Genomic DNA, 21878 nt, shown 5'->3' on the forward strand with positions numbered 1-21878 from the left:
TCATGTGACTCTGGGACACTGCAATGGTCATAACTATGAACCAGTTGCCAAGCATCTGAATATTGGTCACGGGATGATGGGGATGCTGCAAAGGTTATAACTGTGAAAAATTGTCCTAAGTCATTTTTTCAGTGCCGTTGTAATTTTGAACAGTCATTAAATGAACTGTTGTACATCCAGGACTACCTGCACTTGAATATTTGCCTAGAAGACCATTAATGACTAAAGGGATGTTTTTAAAAAATTCCTGAAGGTGGGGGTGGCACACCATTTTTGTATTGTTGCCGCAAGACTTTATATTTTTTGTTTGTTTTAAATAACTAGTCCAATTTTCCATGGGTGAAAGCCAGAAATCTTAATTATGCCCACTTCTTTTAGAACATCCATGTGTGATGTTTAATGTTTTGGTATGCATGCTAAAGAGTCTTGAATAAGTCATTCAGCTGTGTTCAAGTTAAAGTTTTTGGCTTTAGAATTCTTTTCAGTCATCGTTGTTTTGTTTTGTTTTAAACTTGCTTGTCACTGAAATTCGACTCTTGTTTACTGATAGAACTGCCATCTTAAATGAGTCTCATCCTGCTGCATAATCCTGTAATACATTATTTTTCATAACTTACTGTAACTATCTTTGTGCACAGTCTGCCAGGCAATATACGTAGTATTTTTATTTAATTGGCAATATCATATTATTTCTGACACCAAGAGCTGAAAGGAAGATCGGGGGCGGGGGGGGGGGAGAGATTCTATTTGCATTTACCAGAATTCAGTTAAATTTTTCATGGGATTACCAACCCTAATAATGCAAGATTCCTAACTGCTATCAAACATTTACTCTCACTTGAATGATCATAAGTAGGAAATCCATTTTAAACTTGGCAAGGGCAAGAACAGTGAAAGAATAGACAGACTTGTATTCCCTTTCCCCTGTACTTATTTGTCTATCTTGCCCAGTCCTACATTCAAACTGGTCTCTGAGGATAAATTTGTTTCATGATTACCCTGTTTCTTTTCCTGTCTTTCTAAGGTTGTGGGAAAGGGTCTTCTCAAAAGAACCTTCTGAATTTCAGTTGTTTGTCCTGTTATTTTGTCACACCTTTCTATATATAAGAGTGTGTGTGTGTGTGTGTGTGTGTGTGTGTGTGTGTGTTCCAGCATAACTCTTGAACGCCTTGAGCAATTTCAACCCAACTTGGTACACAGATGACTTACTGTCTGGAAACAAATACTGTGGGGGTAAGACACCCCTAACACCCCTCGGGGGGGGGTGTTCTGTTAAGATATAGTCTGTTGTTCCTTAAAATGGCTTCTACTGTACTGCCGTAAAATGGCTTTAATGTACAGCCCAGTGGAATTGCCACAGTACTCCCCAAGGGGGCTTCCTCTGGTAAGGGAGAAAATCCAACATTAGAAATTATGTTTGGTCCAGACATTTCCCCCCTATAAATAAATACCCAGACAACACAGGGTTATCAACTAGTTGTAAAAAATTCAACACACAAATGAACATATTCAGAATGATCTGTCTACATGATAAAAGGTGAGGGGCCAACTTGAAATATACAGGCAGTCTTCCATTAATGACTACCCTATATAGCAAGGCTGGGCAATTATAGCCCGTTTACAACCTGTGACCTTCAACTCCCAGAATTCTAAGCCAGCATGGTATTTTGGGAGTGGAAGTCCACAGTTCATAAAGGGGCCATAGTTGCCCATCCCTGCTGTATTGTCAAAATAATTTGACAATAATATATAATATTATTATTTGTATATATAAATTATATTATTACAGAAATTCAACTCTGATTACTCAGAGTTCCCATAGTGTTGAAAAAGTAACTTTAAAGCCAGTCCTTGTACTTTTGATAGTTGTAGTGTCCCCACAGCCACATGATTGAGGTTCTGCAAACAGTGGATATTGCAACCGTTTCTGTGTCCCACCATTATATGATCCTCCTTCCTGCAGTTCATGACTTCTCCTAAGCAGAATCAGTGGAAAGCTGGCAGTAAAATTATGAGTTGTGGTCATATGATGTCTGTCTTTATGACTATGGGTCATTCATTTAATAACCATGGCAGAAGTAAGGTTGTAAATCCATTGCAATTATCTAATATCTTGCCAATCCCAGTTGTGGTTATTAAGGACAAAACTGAAAATTATGCCTGTTTGCTGCCTTTAATTTTCTCGAAGACGTTCTGCATCTCTGTTAGTATAAAAAGAATGTGATTCATTTTGGAAAAGTCTATGTGTAGGAGAGCTTAGTGCTACATAAGACTTGCTAGCCAAGTCTTCTCATTCCTGTTAAAAAACAGTGATTCCTGAACTAATTCCTGCTCTAAGACAATTAGGCAATGATTTCCCCCTAAGGGATGCCTGCTTTAAAATTCAGGACATTAGTTATATTAGTAGATTGGCAAGCACACATTTCTCTCTTCCTTTTACTCAACCAAACAAAGAAGGAATCACACTCATGTGTTAATATTTTATGATGCTTAACCGCCTTGGGCGGTTTGGGCTCAGTATGGATTTGATGAGAACAGCCCTTCTGGATTTTCTCAAGAAGGAAGGATCACCTGCCCATCACTTTGCTAGCTAGCTGTGAAATATGACTAATTTCAAGCATGTGTATATTATTTATTGTGTACAAATAAACAATTGGCTACCCCAATAGTCCATGGCTTATGACCACAATTGGAACCAGAGTTTCCATTAATAAGCAAGACAGTTGTTAATGTATCGCGCCCCATTTTATGACCTTTGTTAAGCAAATACAGGTAGTACTCAACTTACAACCACAATTTCTGTGAAAAATTTGTTAAGTGATTTTTGCCCCATTTTATGACTTTTCCTGAAGTGAAGATTGCATTTGTTAAGTTAGTTACCTGATTGTTAAGTGAATCTGATTTCCCCATTGACTGCTTGTCAGAAGGTTGCAAAGGATGACCACATGACCCAGGAAAACTGCCACCGTCATAAATGTGAGTCAGTAAATCATGTGACCATGAGGATACTGAAATGGTCATAAGTGTGAAAAATGGTCATAACTCACTTTTTTCAGTGCAGTGGTACTTTTGAACAGTGAGTAAGTAAACTGTTGTAAGGAGTACCTGTATTGACTTCGCTTGTCGGAAGTCAGCTGGGAAAGTTGAAAATGGGGATCACAAGACCCCAGGATGCTGGAACCTTCCTAAATACATGCCAATCATGTGACTGTGGGGATGCCTCAAGAGTCATAAATTTGAGGACCAGACATAAGTCACTTTTTCAGTGCCTTGTAACTTCAGTCTCTAAATGACCGTCCCAAAGGTGCTTTTTCAAGAGGCAACTGGACTTTCTGGTTTTTCTTTGAAGATGTTTCTCTTCTCATCCAATAAACTTCTTCAGCTCTTACTGAATGGTGCGAAATGGAAGGATTTATAGTCCTTGCAGACAGCTGGTCATTTGCGTTCTTTTAGCGGGTCGTTAAGATCATCTGGAGATTTATTTGTGTCATCAGTCTCACTATCATTTATCTCCAATCTACAACACAGTCCTTTCAACAGTTCCAAGAAGTCTCCACACCCATTTGCACCACTCAGGTGATTCTGATGACACAGATAAACCTCCAGGTGGCCTCAACAACCTGCTAAAAGAAGGCAAATGACCATCTGTCTGCAAGGAGTATCAATCCTTCCATTTACCATCATGCAGTCAGAGCTGAGGAAGCTTCTTCGATGAGCAGCAAAACGTCTTCAAAGAAAAACCAGAAAGCCCAGTTGCCTCTTGAATAAGCACTTTTGGGACAACCATGACATGGATGACTGAGAACCTCCATAGACAGTCACTAAATGAAAGAGTATCTGTAGCATAATTAGATTATAAAGGCAACAAAGATTAGATTAGCCCCTCGCTGTTGGCTTTCCATAGGGCCTTAAAGTCCTGGGCCTGAGGGTCAGGAGATGGGGTTATATTGTATATAACCATTATAACCATACATTGGTTATGTTGTCACTAATACCTCAGCTGTTGAGTTATTAGTGTGTGGGGGAGGGGTGGTTTGTAGGGGAGCTTTCTGTAGCAGCCCAGAGTCTTAATTTGCGATAGCCATATAATTTGACCTAAATAAATAATAATTTGCTTTATCAAATGTAGGCCATTTTACTTGCCATCGGTTTACTTCATGTTATTGAACTCTTGTATTCTTGCAGCTGACAGGCTTACCTACACTGACTAAGTGGCTACTATTCTTTCATATATATTTTTTATTATATATTTTTGAATTACAAATAGGTTTGATCTTTGAGCCAAACCCTTCAGCAGCTGGAATGTCCATTTTTTCAAAACTGTTTTTCCCTCCCACTAGAAGGAAACAGAAAGCACCTGCTTTCTTTCAGTGTAGAGCATTTCCCTTCCACCACTTCCCTCCTTCATTCTCTTCATTTGGGAGTCTTATGTGTCCTTTCCTTCCTTCATAAGACTGTGCCATTAAATTATTTAACTAATAATATTGGGAATTGTATTAATAAAATGTACTTGAAAGTGGTGGAACCTAGCAATGCAATCTTTTCATTTCTTATAGATTAAATAATTTATAGCAACAGAAACCTGTTACGATACTAGGCATTTAGACTGTAATGTTATGTGAAAATATGTGTATGCAGTGTGAATAAATGAATATATATTACGAATAAATGCTCTGTTACCATACTCATATGAATATATCTATTATATTTTGATATAAGCAGGTAGACATTCTATAGTACTTTTCTTTCTTTATCCTACTGAATTCCAAACTTGCTTTTTCCCTTATTTCATAAACCAGTCAAATGTAGGCCAACTTCATCATAACTTCAGCTCCCGTGGCTTTGGAGTCTTTTAGGTTTGCTGGTAATATTTTTAGTACTGTTTCAAAGTGAATTTTGAAATGCTGTTTTATGAAGAGTATTTTTTTATGTATTTTAGTTCAGAACTGCCAAGCTTTGTGAAGAACTGGAGTAAAAATGCTTAAATAAATTCAAGTTTCTGCCTATAAAGCCAAATGCTGATTTTAGTTCTATGTACATAAAGCAGCACTGTATCCTCTTTATCCCCAGCCTGTTTTTTAATGTTACATCTTTGTGCTCAGCTCATAGATTAAGTGCTTATTCCACTCCTATAACCAATAGTTTTGAAATGCCAGCTTAGTGTTTTCAGTTATTTATTGTGAGATGGATTTTAGTGACTAGTGTGAGGGAGTTTTCATGGACAGTAGCTTTTGATGATAATAAAGTAGTTTTCCATTTCAGTTTTATGTGCTCTCATATTACAGCAATGCTGTGTTAAAATATGTATTGTATGTCCAAGCGATTGAGTTTAAGCAGATCAGATGGATATAGTAACCATTTGAAAACAACCAAAGAAGAGAAGCCAAATCCACTTGTGGTTGAAAGAAAAATAAGATTGTATTTCAAATAACAGGTTTTATTAGACTAGGTGAGCAAATCTAGTAAGCCTCTTTTGTAGAGAATAGGGTCAGGAGACATGAATATTTGCTGCAAAGTGCATAGATCTCAACATTGCTATAACAGGCTGGATTCAAAGTGAATATAATTTTTATGAGCTCAGATTTCTTCCCCTTAAAGATGATTGAAGCAGGGAGGAGTGAAGTATCTTTTTAGCTTTTAAAAAGAACATATGTATTATTAAATATTAATATTAAATAAGAATATTGCAAGTTAGTGACTGCATCCCAGAAGCCAGGTTTAATAAAAGGGTTTTTTTTAAGACAAAAGAAAATGTAGCCCAAGTACATTATTGCACAGGTATCCTGTGCTAGAAGTGAGAATAAATGCACAAGACAAAACATTTTTATGTAAATCAGAAATTCCTTACAGCTAAAAGGGACAGGAAATTTCTAATTAATTCCAGAGGGTATTAAATCTGCCTTTAAAGTCAACTAAACAGTAGGGCCTGCTTAATGCCAAGGCCTATAACAGATGATAACAACAATAGCGCATCATCTCCAGTGTCAATTTTGTGGTTGGAAACTTGTTTAATTAGGGAGAAGATAAAAAGAAAAGCCAAGAGAAATAGAAGTGGGAAGTATTGAAGGGCAGCTGAACTCTGTTCTTTGGAGATGATGTCTGCTGCTGCTGCCGCCACCGCTGCCACTTCAACTCAACAGTGTTTAGCTGGTTACCATGGTTGCTTTCCCTTCAAGGCCTACGGCTGCGTTACAAGAGGGCGGGGGGGGGGGGGACACTGCAATGTGACATGGGAAAACTCACTTGATTGGAAACTTCATTTGAATTTTTTAATATAAGGAGTACCCTGACACTCAAGACTTATTTGTAAAGAGATTAAAGGCAAGGTGCTTTTATGCTGATTAATTTTTGCTGCAAATGATTCCTCTCAGCTGTTCCCCAAGTGACACGGAATATTAGCAAACAGTAACGGCTGAGGATAGTGATGCAGAGATAGGCTACCGCTGAGTTAAGTAACAAGGCTTGGGCTGGGGAGGAATCCTTTCACGGGAAGAGTTTTAACTGTGTCCTTACACAGACCATGAAAGAAAGGCAGTAGCACCAGTACATATTTGCTACAGAGCTGGAGAAATGAGTCCAGGAAAATAACTCAAGGAGAGGGAATAGAGATTACTTACAAAAGGAAGCTTGGTTTGAAGGCCATCATGAAAGTAAACTCTTTGAGTTCTATGGTTTGGGGTGGGGGAGGGAGGGTGAAAGTAGGAGAACATAACATGAAGATGCAACAGCCATGAAGAGATATTTGCTAGGGGGAATAGAAGAATATTGATTGGGGGGCTGGATAATAAAGTAGGAATCCTAAAGCATGAATTGGGATGTAGGAATCCTAAATCCTAATCCATATCAAAATATATTTGATATGAAAGGTCAAATGTATTTTCCTAAAGCAGCTACTGCTTAATCTAGGAATATTATAGGCAACTACAGTGTTTGGCCATAGTGGTAAAAAAACACCTCTTGATATTTTTAGCTGATATGTCAGGTAAAAAACACAAAAATCAGAATTATATGTCCAGGCCTAAATTCTTTCTCCCAACTGTATTTGGTAGTTGGATGATGTAAAATTCAGAAATGAAAGAATGGCCCTCTGGATGTACTTCAGCAGTTTCTTTCTCACAATATCCAATCCATTCTTCCTTAAGAATTCACAAAAATATATTTCCCCACTTATCTCTTGGGGGCTTCATAAAGCCATAAATGGTCTACTATGTAAGTCAAATTGTATTTTTTTTCCTGAAGGGAACCCAGGAGATTGAAGGTTTATAACTCTAATTTGGCCGGGAAGAACTTGACATACGTTTTGGATTGTTATTGCTGAAGTGTCCCATTTGTGTTACATCTCTGGCATATCTCTTACAATCTTGGATTCCATTTTTATATATTCTAAGTTTCCAACCCTCTAAACAAATGCAGACATGTTTCTTGTATGCAGGAGAGGCTGATGGCTGTTATCACTCATATGGTAACAGCTAATGCTGTAGCCTATATTGCTGATAGGGTAACCCTTCTTACCTGATGTTCTCAGAGGTTGTTCTGTGTCCTCATCCCACATCGTTGGAGTTTCTTTCTTTTTCTCTCAATTTTCTCTTGTCTTTTTCCTCTACAAAATAGCAGAGCCCTAAGATTGTATACCGGGAAGGTAGCTCTGAGGAGACATTAGAACTTAAACATGTCAGATGTACATTGTTCTATGCCAGCACAATACTTCACTAATCAACTGCATAACAAATTCAGTATGTAATAAAAATATATTTTGAAATGCTTAACTGTTTTAGGGGGCATTTTCTTACAAAAAGTACACATTTGTGGCAGTCTCAGATTTGCTACTGTGTAATCTATGAAAAGGCCTTTGAAAGTTCTGTGTGCCTTCCATTCTGCAATATAGAGCTTTAATACTATAGCTAGTATTTTAGCCTGCTTTTGTAAAAACTTTCTGAAGTTGATGAAGAATGAATTGCCTGTCCAGTTATCTCCCTCTGACTACTTTTTCTCTTTTTTCTTCACATGTGATTCTTGCTACATTCGACTCATGTTCTTCTTTCCATTGCTGCTGACACCCACTTCAGTCTGTCATTTATTATAATTTCTGCCTTGTTTCGGCCAGAACTCCTACATCATCCTTTGCTGTTGTGCTAGCAACATACTTCCACCTGCCCCCACATCTTTAGCAATTACTAGCAAGAGATTCAGAGTTTGAATAATATATTTCAGCAGGGCTCATTCCTGCTGAGTTTTTTTTTCTTATTTGCAGAAAAAGGAATATTTCAAAGAAGAAAAGGGCTTCAATCTCTATCTCAGTAAGCATTTAGTAAGCATTTTGACAGTCTTTCCCTTCCTGCTCATGTCTAGCTACGCTGGGACCATTTTGTGAATGTGCATTTGAGGGTTTTTTCCTTTTGTTTTATACAAGGCAAGCTACCTGGCTTCCTTACAAATGTCCATAACATTTAGGACATATTTTATCCAGTTATCCATTCCAGCAAAATAAGCATCTATCTGCCCACTTCAACTGAACTCAAGAGAATTGTATAGCTCAGAGAAAGCTCAAATGGTGGGGTTGCTATGAGGTTTTGGCAACATCACTTTCCTCTAGTAAGTATTTTTGCCAGGAAATACTGTAGTTAGTACCCACAAATGAAAGGAATTGGACTGTAAGGCACCAAGGGACTCAAACCAAAGAATACCCCAGCAACAGAGCCCCAGTTTTACATCATGCCTGCTAAGGAAGCTCTCAAGCAGAAACACCTATTGGCTGGATACTTGTTTTGCAGCTGTGACATACCACAATGGCAGATTGGGTAGAACGCATCAAAGCTGAGCCACGGCATGTGATTAAAGCTACCAACAGGAAACTGACTGCCAGCATATACTTGTGGGTTCAGGTTTGGTTCTTCAGTCTGGTTAAGTTATTTTCAAGAGTAGCTCTACAGAATTTTGTGACATCCTTCATTCTGTTCTTCTCCCCTAGGTTGCCAACTTTTGGAACCTATCTACTTTACTCATCTACAAGTCTGCCTCTGGTCTCTCTGACTTTGACCTAACTTGGTCTAGGCACTTGCTTCTTGCTCTTCCAATTGACTGTGTATGAGGCCTTGACATGGTACTAATTGATATTGCAAAATGATTATTTTTAGTGGGAGCAGCTTTATAGTGTTCCACTGTTCTCTGTATCAAGTAAGAACTCAGAGTAGGTATAGCAGTAATTTTAAATGTAGAATTCATTTACAGCTAGCAAAAAAAGAAGTCCACATTTTTCACATATAGTGTATCTACTTCAGATTTTCAGGAGACTTTCTCTACTTTTGTGCTTTAAATATAATTAATAGATAATTATCAGATAACTAATGAATGCCATTCAAATGAAATGTTTTCTTTTACATTAATGAACATAATAGGACCAATTTACGATATATTGCTATATTTTATTCCTCCCACTTTATTCATCCAAAATGCTTTCTTATCATTTGTAAGGAAAGCATTTTATAAAAAACATTAACACTGTACACAGCCACTAAAGTATGGAAGAGTAGAGAACCTTGTCCTAATATGCACTTGGATTATCAGTATTAAAAGTCTATCAAGGGGATAAAAGTAAGGTCTCTTGTTGCAGAAGCAGCAGCAACTGTTAATGTTTGTTGATTTTGGCCAAAAGAACCAAATAGATTGCTGATTGTAGGGATAGCTCAGAAAATAAAACTGAAGAGACATCATAAAAATACCGCAATTTTTGTCCAGTGAATCGTCTTGTTTTTCCCCATTCTTAACTATTTTGTTTCAATATCAAATAAAATATGGAAAAATTGGGATACAGTACATACCTCTCTCATTATCATGTTGTTTTATTCTGTCTTCAGTTTTAGTTTTCACCAGATTGTCAAACTGACCAATCAACAAATAAGTTTCTTAAAGTTTATATTTCTATTTATGATCAACTGAAAATAAACTGGTACATAAAATACTGTCTAAATTATACTTTTATATGTATAAGACATGTAGAACAATATAATTATATGAATAAACCCAAGTATACAAAACGCAGCTTATATATTTAAAATAGCAAAGTGATCTTAAATCTGTCAGTTTTTGTATGTCATATAATCCATGTTCATGTGCACCCCAATTAGTAATCACAGAATACATTCCAAGCCCTCTTGATGCATCAGTATTAAAATGAGCAACAGTAACTCTTCCTCTTGTTGAAAGCACGATAAGTAATTATTCATTATCTATACCTGGGGCAGCCAGAGTGGGTAAATTGTTTCTTAGCCTGACTAAGCCACTCGGTTGAGAGACCAGACCATAAAACTTCATTCCCCCACCTCTCCTCTCCCTCTCCCTCCCCACTCCTTCCCCCTCTCAGATGTAATTATTGTGTTATAGGAAAATATTGAGGTGTGGGGGGTGGAATACCTCAAGGTTCCTACTTTCCAGTCTTCATGGCATTTAGCAATACAAGTTACAGCCATATCTTACAGAAACAAAAATCTTGCGGGAGAAATACGAAGCACTTCCTCTCTTTTATTCCCATCCTATGGTCAATTTTCTCCCACTGGTGGGAGGAGACTGTAACATTTCATTTCTGTTCTTCTGGCAGGCTTTTTCTGCTGTCATTTCACACTACACTCTGCTCTTTTCCATTGAAATAAAAAGGAATTTAGCAATCACATTGTTGGTCTCTAAATCCTTTTGACTCCCACTGCTTGATCAGAAACTCAAGATCCAAGGACTCAATTTTTTGAAGCCAGAATGCCATTTTCTAACTTATGGACAGTTGTCCATTCTTTTGATTAGCTATAAAAGCCAGGCAGCAATTGAAAGAAAAATTTAATACAGCTAAGATATTCATTTTAACTTGCAAATAAACATACAAGGTGTTCATTGAAAATGTCATGAAGACAATGTCAAGCTCTTTGATATATTTCTGCGATGATATTTTTAACAATCCTTATTACCTATATAAAGTATATACAATTACCGAGGTATATACTTACATTCCTGTTTAATAAACAGAAACTGTCACAATGCTTCTACATTTCTTAAGTGACATCATAAGTTTTCTAAATGTGGAATAGTTACATTTCTTGGTGGCAAAAAAAACCTTTCTTAAATTAATTCAGGTAAAATATGATGAAAACTGATTGGTATTAATCATGGTGAAAATTTGTCAATAATACCAGTAGTAATCTATATTTTATAGTACATTTAATATCCTTATATGTACACATGTGTGTATTTATCATAGATTCTAATCCATTGAATTAATTTAATGCAAACCAATAGTGGATCGGTGGGTAGAAACATCAACTGAGAGAAATTGGGAAGCTAATGCAATCTATTTTATTGTTTCATTATTTTATTTTATTCAACCAGGACACAGTATAACTCTGGGTGACTCAGCATAAAAACAAATATACAAAAGTGTATCGATATAACCAATATGGACAGCAAAACAAATATGCCATAAACCTACAGGAATCTCCAAACACTACAGTCGAATAATTGTCCTGCAATGCCATATCTGTTAAGACATACGTTTTTTCCAATAGATTAATGTTTTGACACAGTTTATTTTACCAAATCCATTTTTATCTTCTTAAAAAGCTAAATCTTTAATCTGAAGATCACAGCAAATTTGCATGCCTGTTTCTCTATTTTAAAAAAATATGTATTTATTTTTTTAAGGAGAAATATAAACCATCTCCCCAATATATATATATATATATATGTGTGTGTGTGTGTGTGTGTGTGTGTGTGTATATGTATATGTATATAGGCTCGATTCTCAGTAAGGGTATGGCTAGTATATAGGCTCGATTCTCAATAAGGGTATGGCTAGCTGATGAGAGCTAAATAGCTTGAAATAGATCTATACTAGTCTTCCTTTATTTATTTATCAGCACAAATATAACATATATATGTGTGTGTGTGTGTGTGTGTGTATACACACACGCACATACATATGCACACATGCAATATATATATATATATATGTATATGTGTGTGTATATATATATATATATATATATATATATATATATATATATATATATATATTGCATGTGTGCATATGTATGTGCGCATAGCCTTGTGTTGGAGTCAGATGCTGTCACGTAATTGTGAGTTGAGAGAGAGTGCTTTTTCCTTCTCTGATTTTATTTTTCATTGCTTAATAGTGCCTCAAATCTGCCACAGTCAGAACATTGTAACAATCTTTTTATGCAATGTTTTAAAAAAATTAAATATGAAAAAAAATATTACCATGCTCATTGACCACAAATTATTCCAGTTAAGGTGATAAGAGTAAAAAGAATACCATGGTAGTATTATCCTTATGAAATAGATTTCTAAACTTGTAAATAATATGTATCTCCAGCCCCTGATATTAAAGGAAACCTCTTAACGGGTTAACAACATCACCTGTATCAATAGCTGATGAAATTGTGCATTCATGACTTGGATGTTGGCTACATTTCCTGAGCCCAGGTTTGGAAATTAGCTTGAAAGTCTAAATCATATTTGCCTTAGTATTACAGACATCACGGATTCTTTTAAAATACAAATGAAAATCTGAATAAGATTTCCTGATAGAGCTTCAAAAGCATATTATGTCCAAATGGAGAAATTTATTCAATAAGCTTACATAGGTCTAGACTTGTGATAGCGAACCTATCGTATGTGTGCCCAAAGTGGCACGCACCACGTCGCCCGTTCCTCTTTTGGCTTTCTGGTGCACATGCACGTGCAACGATCAGCTGGCCTTCATACGTGCAGAAGTGCTGGTAACTGGAAGAGCTGGTCTTCTGTTTTCCAGCATGAGCATGTGCGCCAGCCAGCTGATCGGCGGGCACACATGTGCACCAGTAACTGGAAGACTAGTTGGCCTAACCAGAAGTTCATTTTCTGGCATGCACATGCCCCCTGGGAAGCTCCTCTTCCAAGTTGCGTCCCAGACGAGCGCCTATGTGTGTCTGCGCTCTCTCTCCCTCTTCGGCACTTGGTGCTGAAAAGGTTCGCCATCGCTGGCCTAGACTGTCCCATGAACAGTGTTACAGCATGTTGCTTTTGAACACACTGCCAGAAGGTGACCCCCCATCTATATGACCTTTTTCTATAAAAAGACAACAGGGTTAAACATGTAGATCTACATAAGATTTTTAGCATTAATATTTTGAAACAAAGAAATCTCTATTATGGCAATGTTTGCTTTTACTGAAAAACAAAACACATGTCAATTTCTCTTCAAGCCCATTAAGTAACAAATCACATCTTTTCAGAACCAAACATCTCTCTGACTTTAGGGCCATGATTATAATGAGGTTCTGATTTGGACAAAGTAGCAGAAGCTGATGATTGAGGGCAATGACTAACCATTTTGTATCCTGCATACAAAAACCATAAAGAGAATGTACTAGCCTTAGTTTTTTTAAAAAAAAACAATGTGCCCAGAGTTGTCTATTTTTAATGTATATATGTATTGTTCTATTCCATTGAGGCAGATTTGGAAATCAAACTAGAAACTTCAGACTCTACTATGATGGAAAACACTTTGTTGGAGAGAAACGTTTTGAGTCTATCCACGACCTGGTGACAGATGGATTGATCACCCTTTATATTGAAACCAAGGCAGCGGAATACATTGCCAAGATGACCATAAATCCAATTTATGAACACATAGGATATACAACTTTAAACAGAGAGCCAGCAAACAAGAAGCATCCTGTGGCTGTGAGAGATATGGTTGATGGGAAAGATTCTGCGGGAGACAATGACATAGTAGAAAAAAGAGTAAGTAATTCATTTAAAGTTATACTTTTCCAAGTCTTAAAAATATTTCATCATTTAATTCATCTGAAAGACAGTAAATTCTCCTGCAGGTTACTGAGGATGAAAGATATACATATGTAATCAGATGATAAAAAGAATGAGGAAAAAAACCTGCTCATTCTGACAGCTGCTTTTTAATCACAAAAGCTACATTTTCCTTATTCTTTTTTCCCCTTTAATACTGTTTTATTAAAAGCATAGGATATTGACAGAAACTGACTTTAATAATACTACTTATTAAAAAATAGAAGAAGTAAAGGTGTCCAATATCATGAAGGAAAACAAATACTGCTATTCGTTTTCCATCAAAGAACAGTAGATCCAACAGGATGGTGTTTCAAAACAAGAATTTTTAGAAGCAAAATGCAAATACAGATAGCTTTTGACTTAATGACCATAATGGTGTCTGCTCATTACAGTGGTGAGTTGTGATGGTCATAAAGCAGGACATCACATGACTGACCCAGTTTTCATGATCTTTTTTTGCTGCAGGGGTTAAACAAATCACCATTGTTATTAAATAAATTCTCAATTGATAAGCAAACCCATTGTGTCTGCTATGGGGCATTTTTGGCAAAAAAAATGCCATAAATTGTGATTAGGTGACTGTGGGACACTGCAAACAGCTGTAAATATATGATGTTGCACAACTGCAAGGGGGTGAGGTGGGGCAGAGCTTCAGAACCAAAGGGGAAAGTATTATCTGTGTTTGCCACCTCGAGTTACTTATAAAGTAATAAAGGTGGGATAAAAAGCAAATAAATAAATAAGTTCAGCAACCTGGTGGACAAGTAGAGACCACTTTCCAGGCCAGACAAAAGATTAAGTTAAGTGTCAGTTTGCACCCCAGCATTTCCTCCTTTTCATTCTGCTTCCAATTCAATGATACACCCAGAGGTTGCCCACTGTATTTAAGCTACAGCATACAAAATAAAAAGTGTTAGCCAGATATTACAACTAAGGTTAAACAATTAAAAGACAAGAGAAAGGGAAGCATTTTGGCTACTCTACTAAAAAGGGAAGGAGACCAGAGCAGCACCCAAAAGAAGTGGCTTACATCAGGGGTGTCAAACTCATGGCCCATGGGCCGGATGCGTCACACGCTGGCCATCCCCACCCCCAGGTTAGCGAAAGGGGGGGGGGAGTCTCAATACGTCACATGACGACAATGTGATGATGCAAGTTTGACACCCCTGGCTTACATCATGGACCAGGAAAAAGCTCTTGTGGGCTGGATATCTGGATACCTTCATAATTGGGAAGATGATCCTTTAAAATCATGCAGATGTAATTAATCAGATCTGTGGAGGTGGCCAAAAATTGCTTTCACAAGGAATTTTGCGTTTCAGAGGTGGTGCTGACATCATTGAGATGATGCACGCCCCCGCGCACACACAACACACACACACACACAGAGCACAGAGAGAGTGGGAGGGAGGGACAGAGAGAGTTTTAGTTATTTCTCTGGTACTTCCAGGAACAAAGCAAATGCTTTGGAAACATTCAGTCCTGCTATTTGTAGGAAGCTGTTGCAGGTCCTCCTTGTTGTAGAGACCTTGCCCTTTTTCTTTTGTTCTACTACTACCACTAAATCTTTTTGATGGTATAGAACTCTAACTGATGAGGGAGATATAGATAACACAGATACTTGGCTAGCATATTGACTTTTAACAATTTTCCCGTTATTAAATAACATTTTAAAATGTGTTTTAAAGCAGGTTTGCTTATTTCTGCAAATTATCTACATTTTCTCAACATCTGTCTACTTTGGCCCTAAAATTATTGCTCCTTGAGCATAACTTGAGAGGAGATGCCCAAGTGCTGCCTTCTTTTGACTAGCAATTGGAGCATCCAAATATCACAAAAACAAAGTCACATAATATCTTTCCTTCCGTCTTTAGAAGCAGAAGGCATGTTGCTTTGCCAGCTGCTTCAAAGGGATGTCTCAGTCAAAGCTTTGCCGAAGTGAAGACTCAGTCAAAGCTCTGCCCAGCCCTGTTAGCTAATTATGAGGCACCCTTATCTTTGAAGCTACTTACATTCCAGCTCTGCTGCACCTTGCAGTCTAATCAGCCTTACACTGTTTGTCAGCTGCTTCAAGAGAAAATCTGCTTCATCAAACAGGGCGCTTTGGGGGGGGGGGGAGAGAGGATGAAGCTGATGATATGATCAGGTGTAGGTGTGTGTGTGTGTGTGTGTTTGTGTGTGTGCCCGCGCGTGTATCCCTGTTTAGCATAGTGCTGAGTCCTAGGAAAAGTCCGCCTTGGATCTGGATTCCTGTAGAGTTTAATCTGGCTGGTTCTTATTCAGAGAAATAAGGGGGACAAAAGGGATGCTGCCACTTAAGAAGGAAAAAAAATATTCAGCTGCCAATACTTTTCTGATATCACTTGTTTTCCAGGACTAAAGCCAAAATAGAGTGGGATGGGGTAAGAAGTAGATGCCCAAATCTGATTTGTTACAAAAACATAGAGCTTTCAAATAGAACCAGAGTACTGGAGTAGGAAAGGCCAACATTAAATTCTTGTTCATGCTCTTTTCTTTTAAAAGCAGCGTCCTATTGCATGACCCTTCAATAGGATATCTTCTGTACATACAGAGTTTCCCAATATAATTTCAAACTCTTTGGGACCAAAGTATTTGATACATCAATTACATATAAGACTTCCATAAGAGCCAAATGTTTTCACCCCTCTATCAGGTAAGGGTATTTAAGAGCCTATCAACATATTATACAGGCTCTCACCTGGTCCCCTTGAAATTCTAGCATAGAGATAATTATTTCAGAGAAGGCAGTGGCCATTTCATATTGATATTCCAATAGACACAATGGTTCGTGCAGTTGCTTCTTGCACCATATATCTTTGTTGTCAGCTGCAAAGTCATGTCCGACCCATCGTGACCCCATGGACAACATTCCTCCAGGCCTTCCTGTCCTCTACCATCCTCTGGAGTCCATTTAAGCTCATACTGACCGCTTCAGTGACTCCATCCAGCCACCTCATTCCCTGTCGTCCCCTTCTTCTTTTGCCCTCAGTCTTTCCCAGCATTAGACTCTTCTCTAGTGAGTCCTTCCTAGGCAACATATTATTGACATGAACTGCATCAGTTTTCCATATTACAGGAAGGATTCTTTTCAGAGCATATGACCTGCATTCCCACAAGGCAATAGAATCTGTCTATGGAAGGCAATCATTGACTTGCTGTTTGTAAAAAAGTAATAGGACATAATCCTTCTTCATGTTGGTTGATGACAACTTAAGGTATAATCATTTAAAACAACAGCCATTGGCAAAACTAGATCGTTTCATTGCAGAATGAAAATTTCATACAACACAGAATGGATACTTTTATGCATTTATTTGGGGAAGACTCACTAGCAAATGATAAATTGACTGACTAATTATAAATATTCAAGGACAAAACAATTTTACCTGAACCATTTTAATTACAATACAAATATGTTATCCTAGTTAAGGTTATACGCTTTTGAAAAACACTACAAAAATTTGATATGGGTGAAGCATCTTCACAGGAAAGGAAGATGGTTAGATTTGTTAAATTTCATGGCATTTTTTTAATAATAAGCCCATTTCCCATGTTTAATTTGTAAGAGTTCACTTTGGGGGACATTACTGTTGCTTTCTTGATTTCTGAACATTCAGGATTATTGTGTTAAAATTGCCATGTTATATAGGTGTAATAAGGAATATTTTCAATTTGAATGAAATATTAATTTTTCAGAATTACACTGAGTCTAGATTGAATTACTGCTCTAGGAATAGCATACATACATAAAGCACTAATTGCTGTATTTCTATTTTTAAAGTCCAAAAACCTCTCCCATCTCATATCATCTTCAATTTCTGAAATTATAGCACACAAATAAAACAGAAACTGTTCACTTTTATTGTTTCAAACTAATGAAGCTTCACATATATGTACGTACATACATACAGAGGGGGTGGGGAGATTCTCTCTCTATCTCTTGCATGTACACATCCATCCTCCCAGAATTTTCTTACAAACTCCTTTCTTGTTTATGGCTTTTGCTATAAAGTCAAATTATTTCTGAATTATTTCCAAGCCTTGTTCACACCTTGTGGCTTACCCTCAGACATCTTGTGTAATCTCATTTCTTTTGAACCAGATTTCAAGAGAGTTTATAAATAGAGATGATCATCTTGGGAGTAACTATGAAGAACCTAATGTTGGCTCAAGGGCAAATAGTTTGAAAAATGGATCTGGAAAGGAAAAGTATCCCCACGAAGCAGTCACAGACATTTTAAATCTTGGGCACAGATTTCACACTCTTGCACCAACACATTGTTCTGGTTTCTAACTTGATTTGCTCATGATCTACTTAGCATGAGGTTGAGCCTATCATGGCATATTCAGCTTCAGGGTGGAACCAAATTTGAAGAGAGACCCCCTACTAACTAAAAGAAGAGAAGATTATGACTTTTGTCAATTACCATTTGTCCTGCAGATTCAATAGGCTCATATGCTGTTTCATAGGAGCTGATTTAGCTATGGTGTGATACACTAGGGGAAGTCTTGGTAACAGTGAGTTGCTTCATCTTAGAAATATTCCACTCAAAACCTGTATGTTTCTTGTGAAAAAGTGGAGCAAATTCTGCTTAGCTTTGGACCAATCTCTCCTAGATTGATGAAAGAGCAGTCTCTCCTTACTGGGTTTTGTTGAGGTTTTTTTTTTTTTAGCATTCTCTAAATTTAATTTTCAGAATTCAGAAAACATTTTCTACCAATAAGAGAAAATATGATTGAAGATAATCATATTTAAACAAACAGAAAGGAAAAAAACAAGCAAAATATAAATATACCGTAGTTTTTGCCATGGAAATAAAGGAACCTAACAAAATATTTTATAAAGTTGCTTAAGATATTTTTAAGTAATTTAAAGCATGAAGCCCAATTACATAAATACCTAACAAAATAATTTACTAGTTCCTATTTATCAAATTAGAAAATAGTGTATTATCCTGAAAAATCAGGATAATTTTATGAAACTATGTACAGAGCTAGATAGAAGTATGAATGTGATAGAGAAATTATTATTACAACTAATCTTTATTTTTACCACAGATGAAAGATGAGTTTTACGTCTTTCAGAAAAGGAATGTCTATACTGGACATTCAGATTGCTCAGACATTAGGATATGTGCACACTGGCTGCTAATCAGATGTTTTGAATAATGAGTGCAGGTTAAGGGACAATGTCTGCAGACTCAACTCAAATTCGATAACCATTTGTCTGAGATGGTTAGGGTTTCCTGCCTAAGCAGGAAAGGAGTTTGATTAAGGGGTTGGACTAGAAGACCTCCAAGGTCCCTTTCAACTGTTATTCTATTTTAACCATGATATTCTGTCTGCATCACATGCAATCCACAAATATGCTCTGTACATATGCTTTTACCTAATTTGCCAGCTGCACTGAGCTGAAATATAATTCCCAAATAGTTTACATATATAAATATATAAGTTTCTAATATTTGCATTTGATTAATCAAGGGGTCAATTAAAAAAAATAAAGTTTTTTAAAAAGTTAGATAAGAAATACCATCTGAAAAGAGACAGTGTCCCTTCTATTGTGGTGGAGGTCTGAATTCTTCTGATTGTCCATGTATCATGTAAAAATAAAGAAGAAATTTTGTTGCAGAACTGATTGGAGATTTCACAATTCACAGATATTAAATCATACAGACCTTTCAAACATTTGAAGCTACAATGGACATCCAGAGCCATTACGACTAGGTTTCAATGATCCAATGGCCAAATACCCCTTGTGGTCATGCCATCACATTTTGAGCTGGCATTTACAGCTGTTTGCAGTGCCCCATAGTCACATGACTCTGATTTGGGCTTATTTTTGCTGGAAGCTGACATTTAATTCCAGTTGCCAGCAAAAAATAGCCATTGGGGAAAACGGGCTTGCTTAATGACAAGCAGAGTTCATTTAACGGACGCCACAAAAATGTCATCAAATCAAGCATGATCACATGGTGACAGTTTAATGACTGCCACAATTTACAACTATAATCCCATGTTTAATTCCAGTCATAAATCAAGAACTACCTCTGTTGCTCATTTTTTGAAATTGGAAATATATATAGTGTTCCCTTTGAGTACCTCAGAACCTATTGATAAGTCTGGGGAATTTGAGTCAAGAGTCGTTTTTATATATTTAGTTTGGCTAAATATATAGCAAGTCATAAATCAAGAACTACCTCTGTTGCTCATTTTTTGAAATTGGTCCGCTCTGCTGTGCTTTATATACTATATCACATTAGTTGTAAATGGTCCAGAAATGCCTATCAGTATATTCTTGGATATAGATGAAGAATTAATGAATGACAAAGCCTTAGACTTCCACTTACAATTATTCTTGGCGACAAGGATTAATTTAGAGATAGATATGCTATAAGATATGCTCAGACTCGATTGAGTGTGTTTGGTGTTTACATGAGTACAGAGATTTATTGCATCATTTTCTGCTTTGTAGTCTGGGAGCAGCGTCTTACAATGAGAAAAAAGTATCATCTGACAAAAGCAGATTAACTCTGCATGATTAGAAGCCTCTGACTTACTATGATCAGTGTCTGCACATAAGAATCCTATTGGCAGACAAAGCTCCGAGAACCACACAGGGATTTTTTTTTCATTTAGTGTCCACGTTGTAACAAAAATAACTCATTTCTGTTTGCCCAGTTGGTCTTTTGGATCTCTGTGCATTAAAGCTTCCATAACATCTAACCCTTTCTTTATGAATATATTATTATCCCATTTGTAAGCTATTTTAATTTCTTTTGCTTGCTTGCAAAATAAAGTATTATGCTGCTACCATTTGTTTTTCAGCTCGTTGGAAATATATATAGTGTTCCCTTTGAGTACCTCAGAACCTATTGATAAGTCTGGGGAATTTGAGTCAAGAGTCGTTTTTATATATTTAGTTTGGCTAAATATATAGCAAGTAATGTCGGATTCCTTCTTTCCCATTCTTTTGAATGTATTAAGAATAATTATATAAATGGCTAGGAAAACCACGGCGAAGTCCTTTTTTTATATAACAAAAGGACTATGTGAAGTGCAAGAAAAGGCTGTGAATGTCATAAAATAGGTATACTGTAAACAAAGCAGAGAAGATGACTTCATGTGTGAAGCTATGAATAAGCTAAGAATAGTTCTATCACATTTCATTTAAAATCCACATCATACAAAGCTTTTCAGCTAGCTCTTTAGTGTTAATGTCTGGGGGGGAAAGTGTACTGCGATCTCAGTCTTTAAATGGCAGAGATGCCATTTTCTAATGATGTATGACTCATTTATTTCTCATAATCATCCTGATGATTTTTTTTGTTCCTTTTCTTTTGAGCGAGCAAGATAGCCTTCTGTGGGAGGGGGAATGAGAGAGTTGAGTGGCACGCTGCTTAAATTCTTCTTCTGCTTTTTCATTGGTGACCTATTCTTCTAATCTAACCAATCCTGATACATTCCTGCCAGCATAAGCCCACCTCCTCCCCCCAGCCCCCTTGCTAGACGGAGGTTAGCAAGGACCTATTAACTGGAAACTGATTATATGCAGTATGAGAACATCTTTTGAAACAAAATCACTATCAGGATGGTTGAATAGGAGAGAGGGGAGCCTAGTCCTTCTTATTTGACAATTACTACATGAATTTGTAAATGGATGAAGACACTGTGGGCTGTCTTTTGTTAACAGTGACTCTTGCTGTTCAGACGCACAAGTTTTTCAGCTTAAATTAGAAAGCTTTTTTTTTTAAGTCTAACTGCAAATGAAAAGAAACTGTAGCATCAGCACTACAAGACTCTCTACAGTTTGACTTGGGGGTGATACTGCTTTTCTTTTGCTTTAGTTCTACTTGAAATAAGTACCAAGAGGGCTAGGGTTTTGTGCAGTGATTTCCCCCCACCTCCTCTGTGTGGGATATTCTTCTCTCCTGCATCTTTTAAAATGCCCTCCAAAGAGTCCTGGTCGGGGCAAAAAGCTAATAGAGTTGCTGTTCACAACTTGA

The 21878-nt window shown here is 37.0% G+C and overlaps 1 protein-coding gene across 2 annotated transcripts in view; it reads left to right on the forward strand.

Moving 5' to 3' along the window:
• CHN1 (chimerin 1) overlaps window positions 1-21878 on the forward strand; it is a 114253-nt gene that overhangs the window by 52302 nt on the left and 40073 nt on the right. For both annotated transcript variants that reach the window (XM_032222994.1, XM_032223005.1), the window contains one exon: window positions 13497-13785. In XM_032222994.1, coding sequence (XP_032078885.1) covers window positions 13497-13785 — 289 coding nt within the window. The remainder of the gene's footprint in view (window positions 1-13496; window positions 13786-21878) is intronic.

Source organism: Thamnophis elegans, chromosome 1 (genome assembly GCF_009769535.1).
Source record: "Thamnophis elegans isolate rThaEle1 chromosome 1, rThaEle1.pri, whole genome shotgun sequence".
Classification (NCBI taxonomy): domain Eukaryota; kingdom Metazoa; phylum Chordata; class Lepidosauria; order Squamata; family Colubridae; genus Thamnophis; species Thamnophis elegans.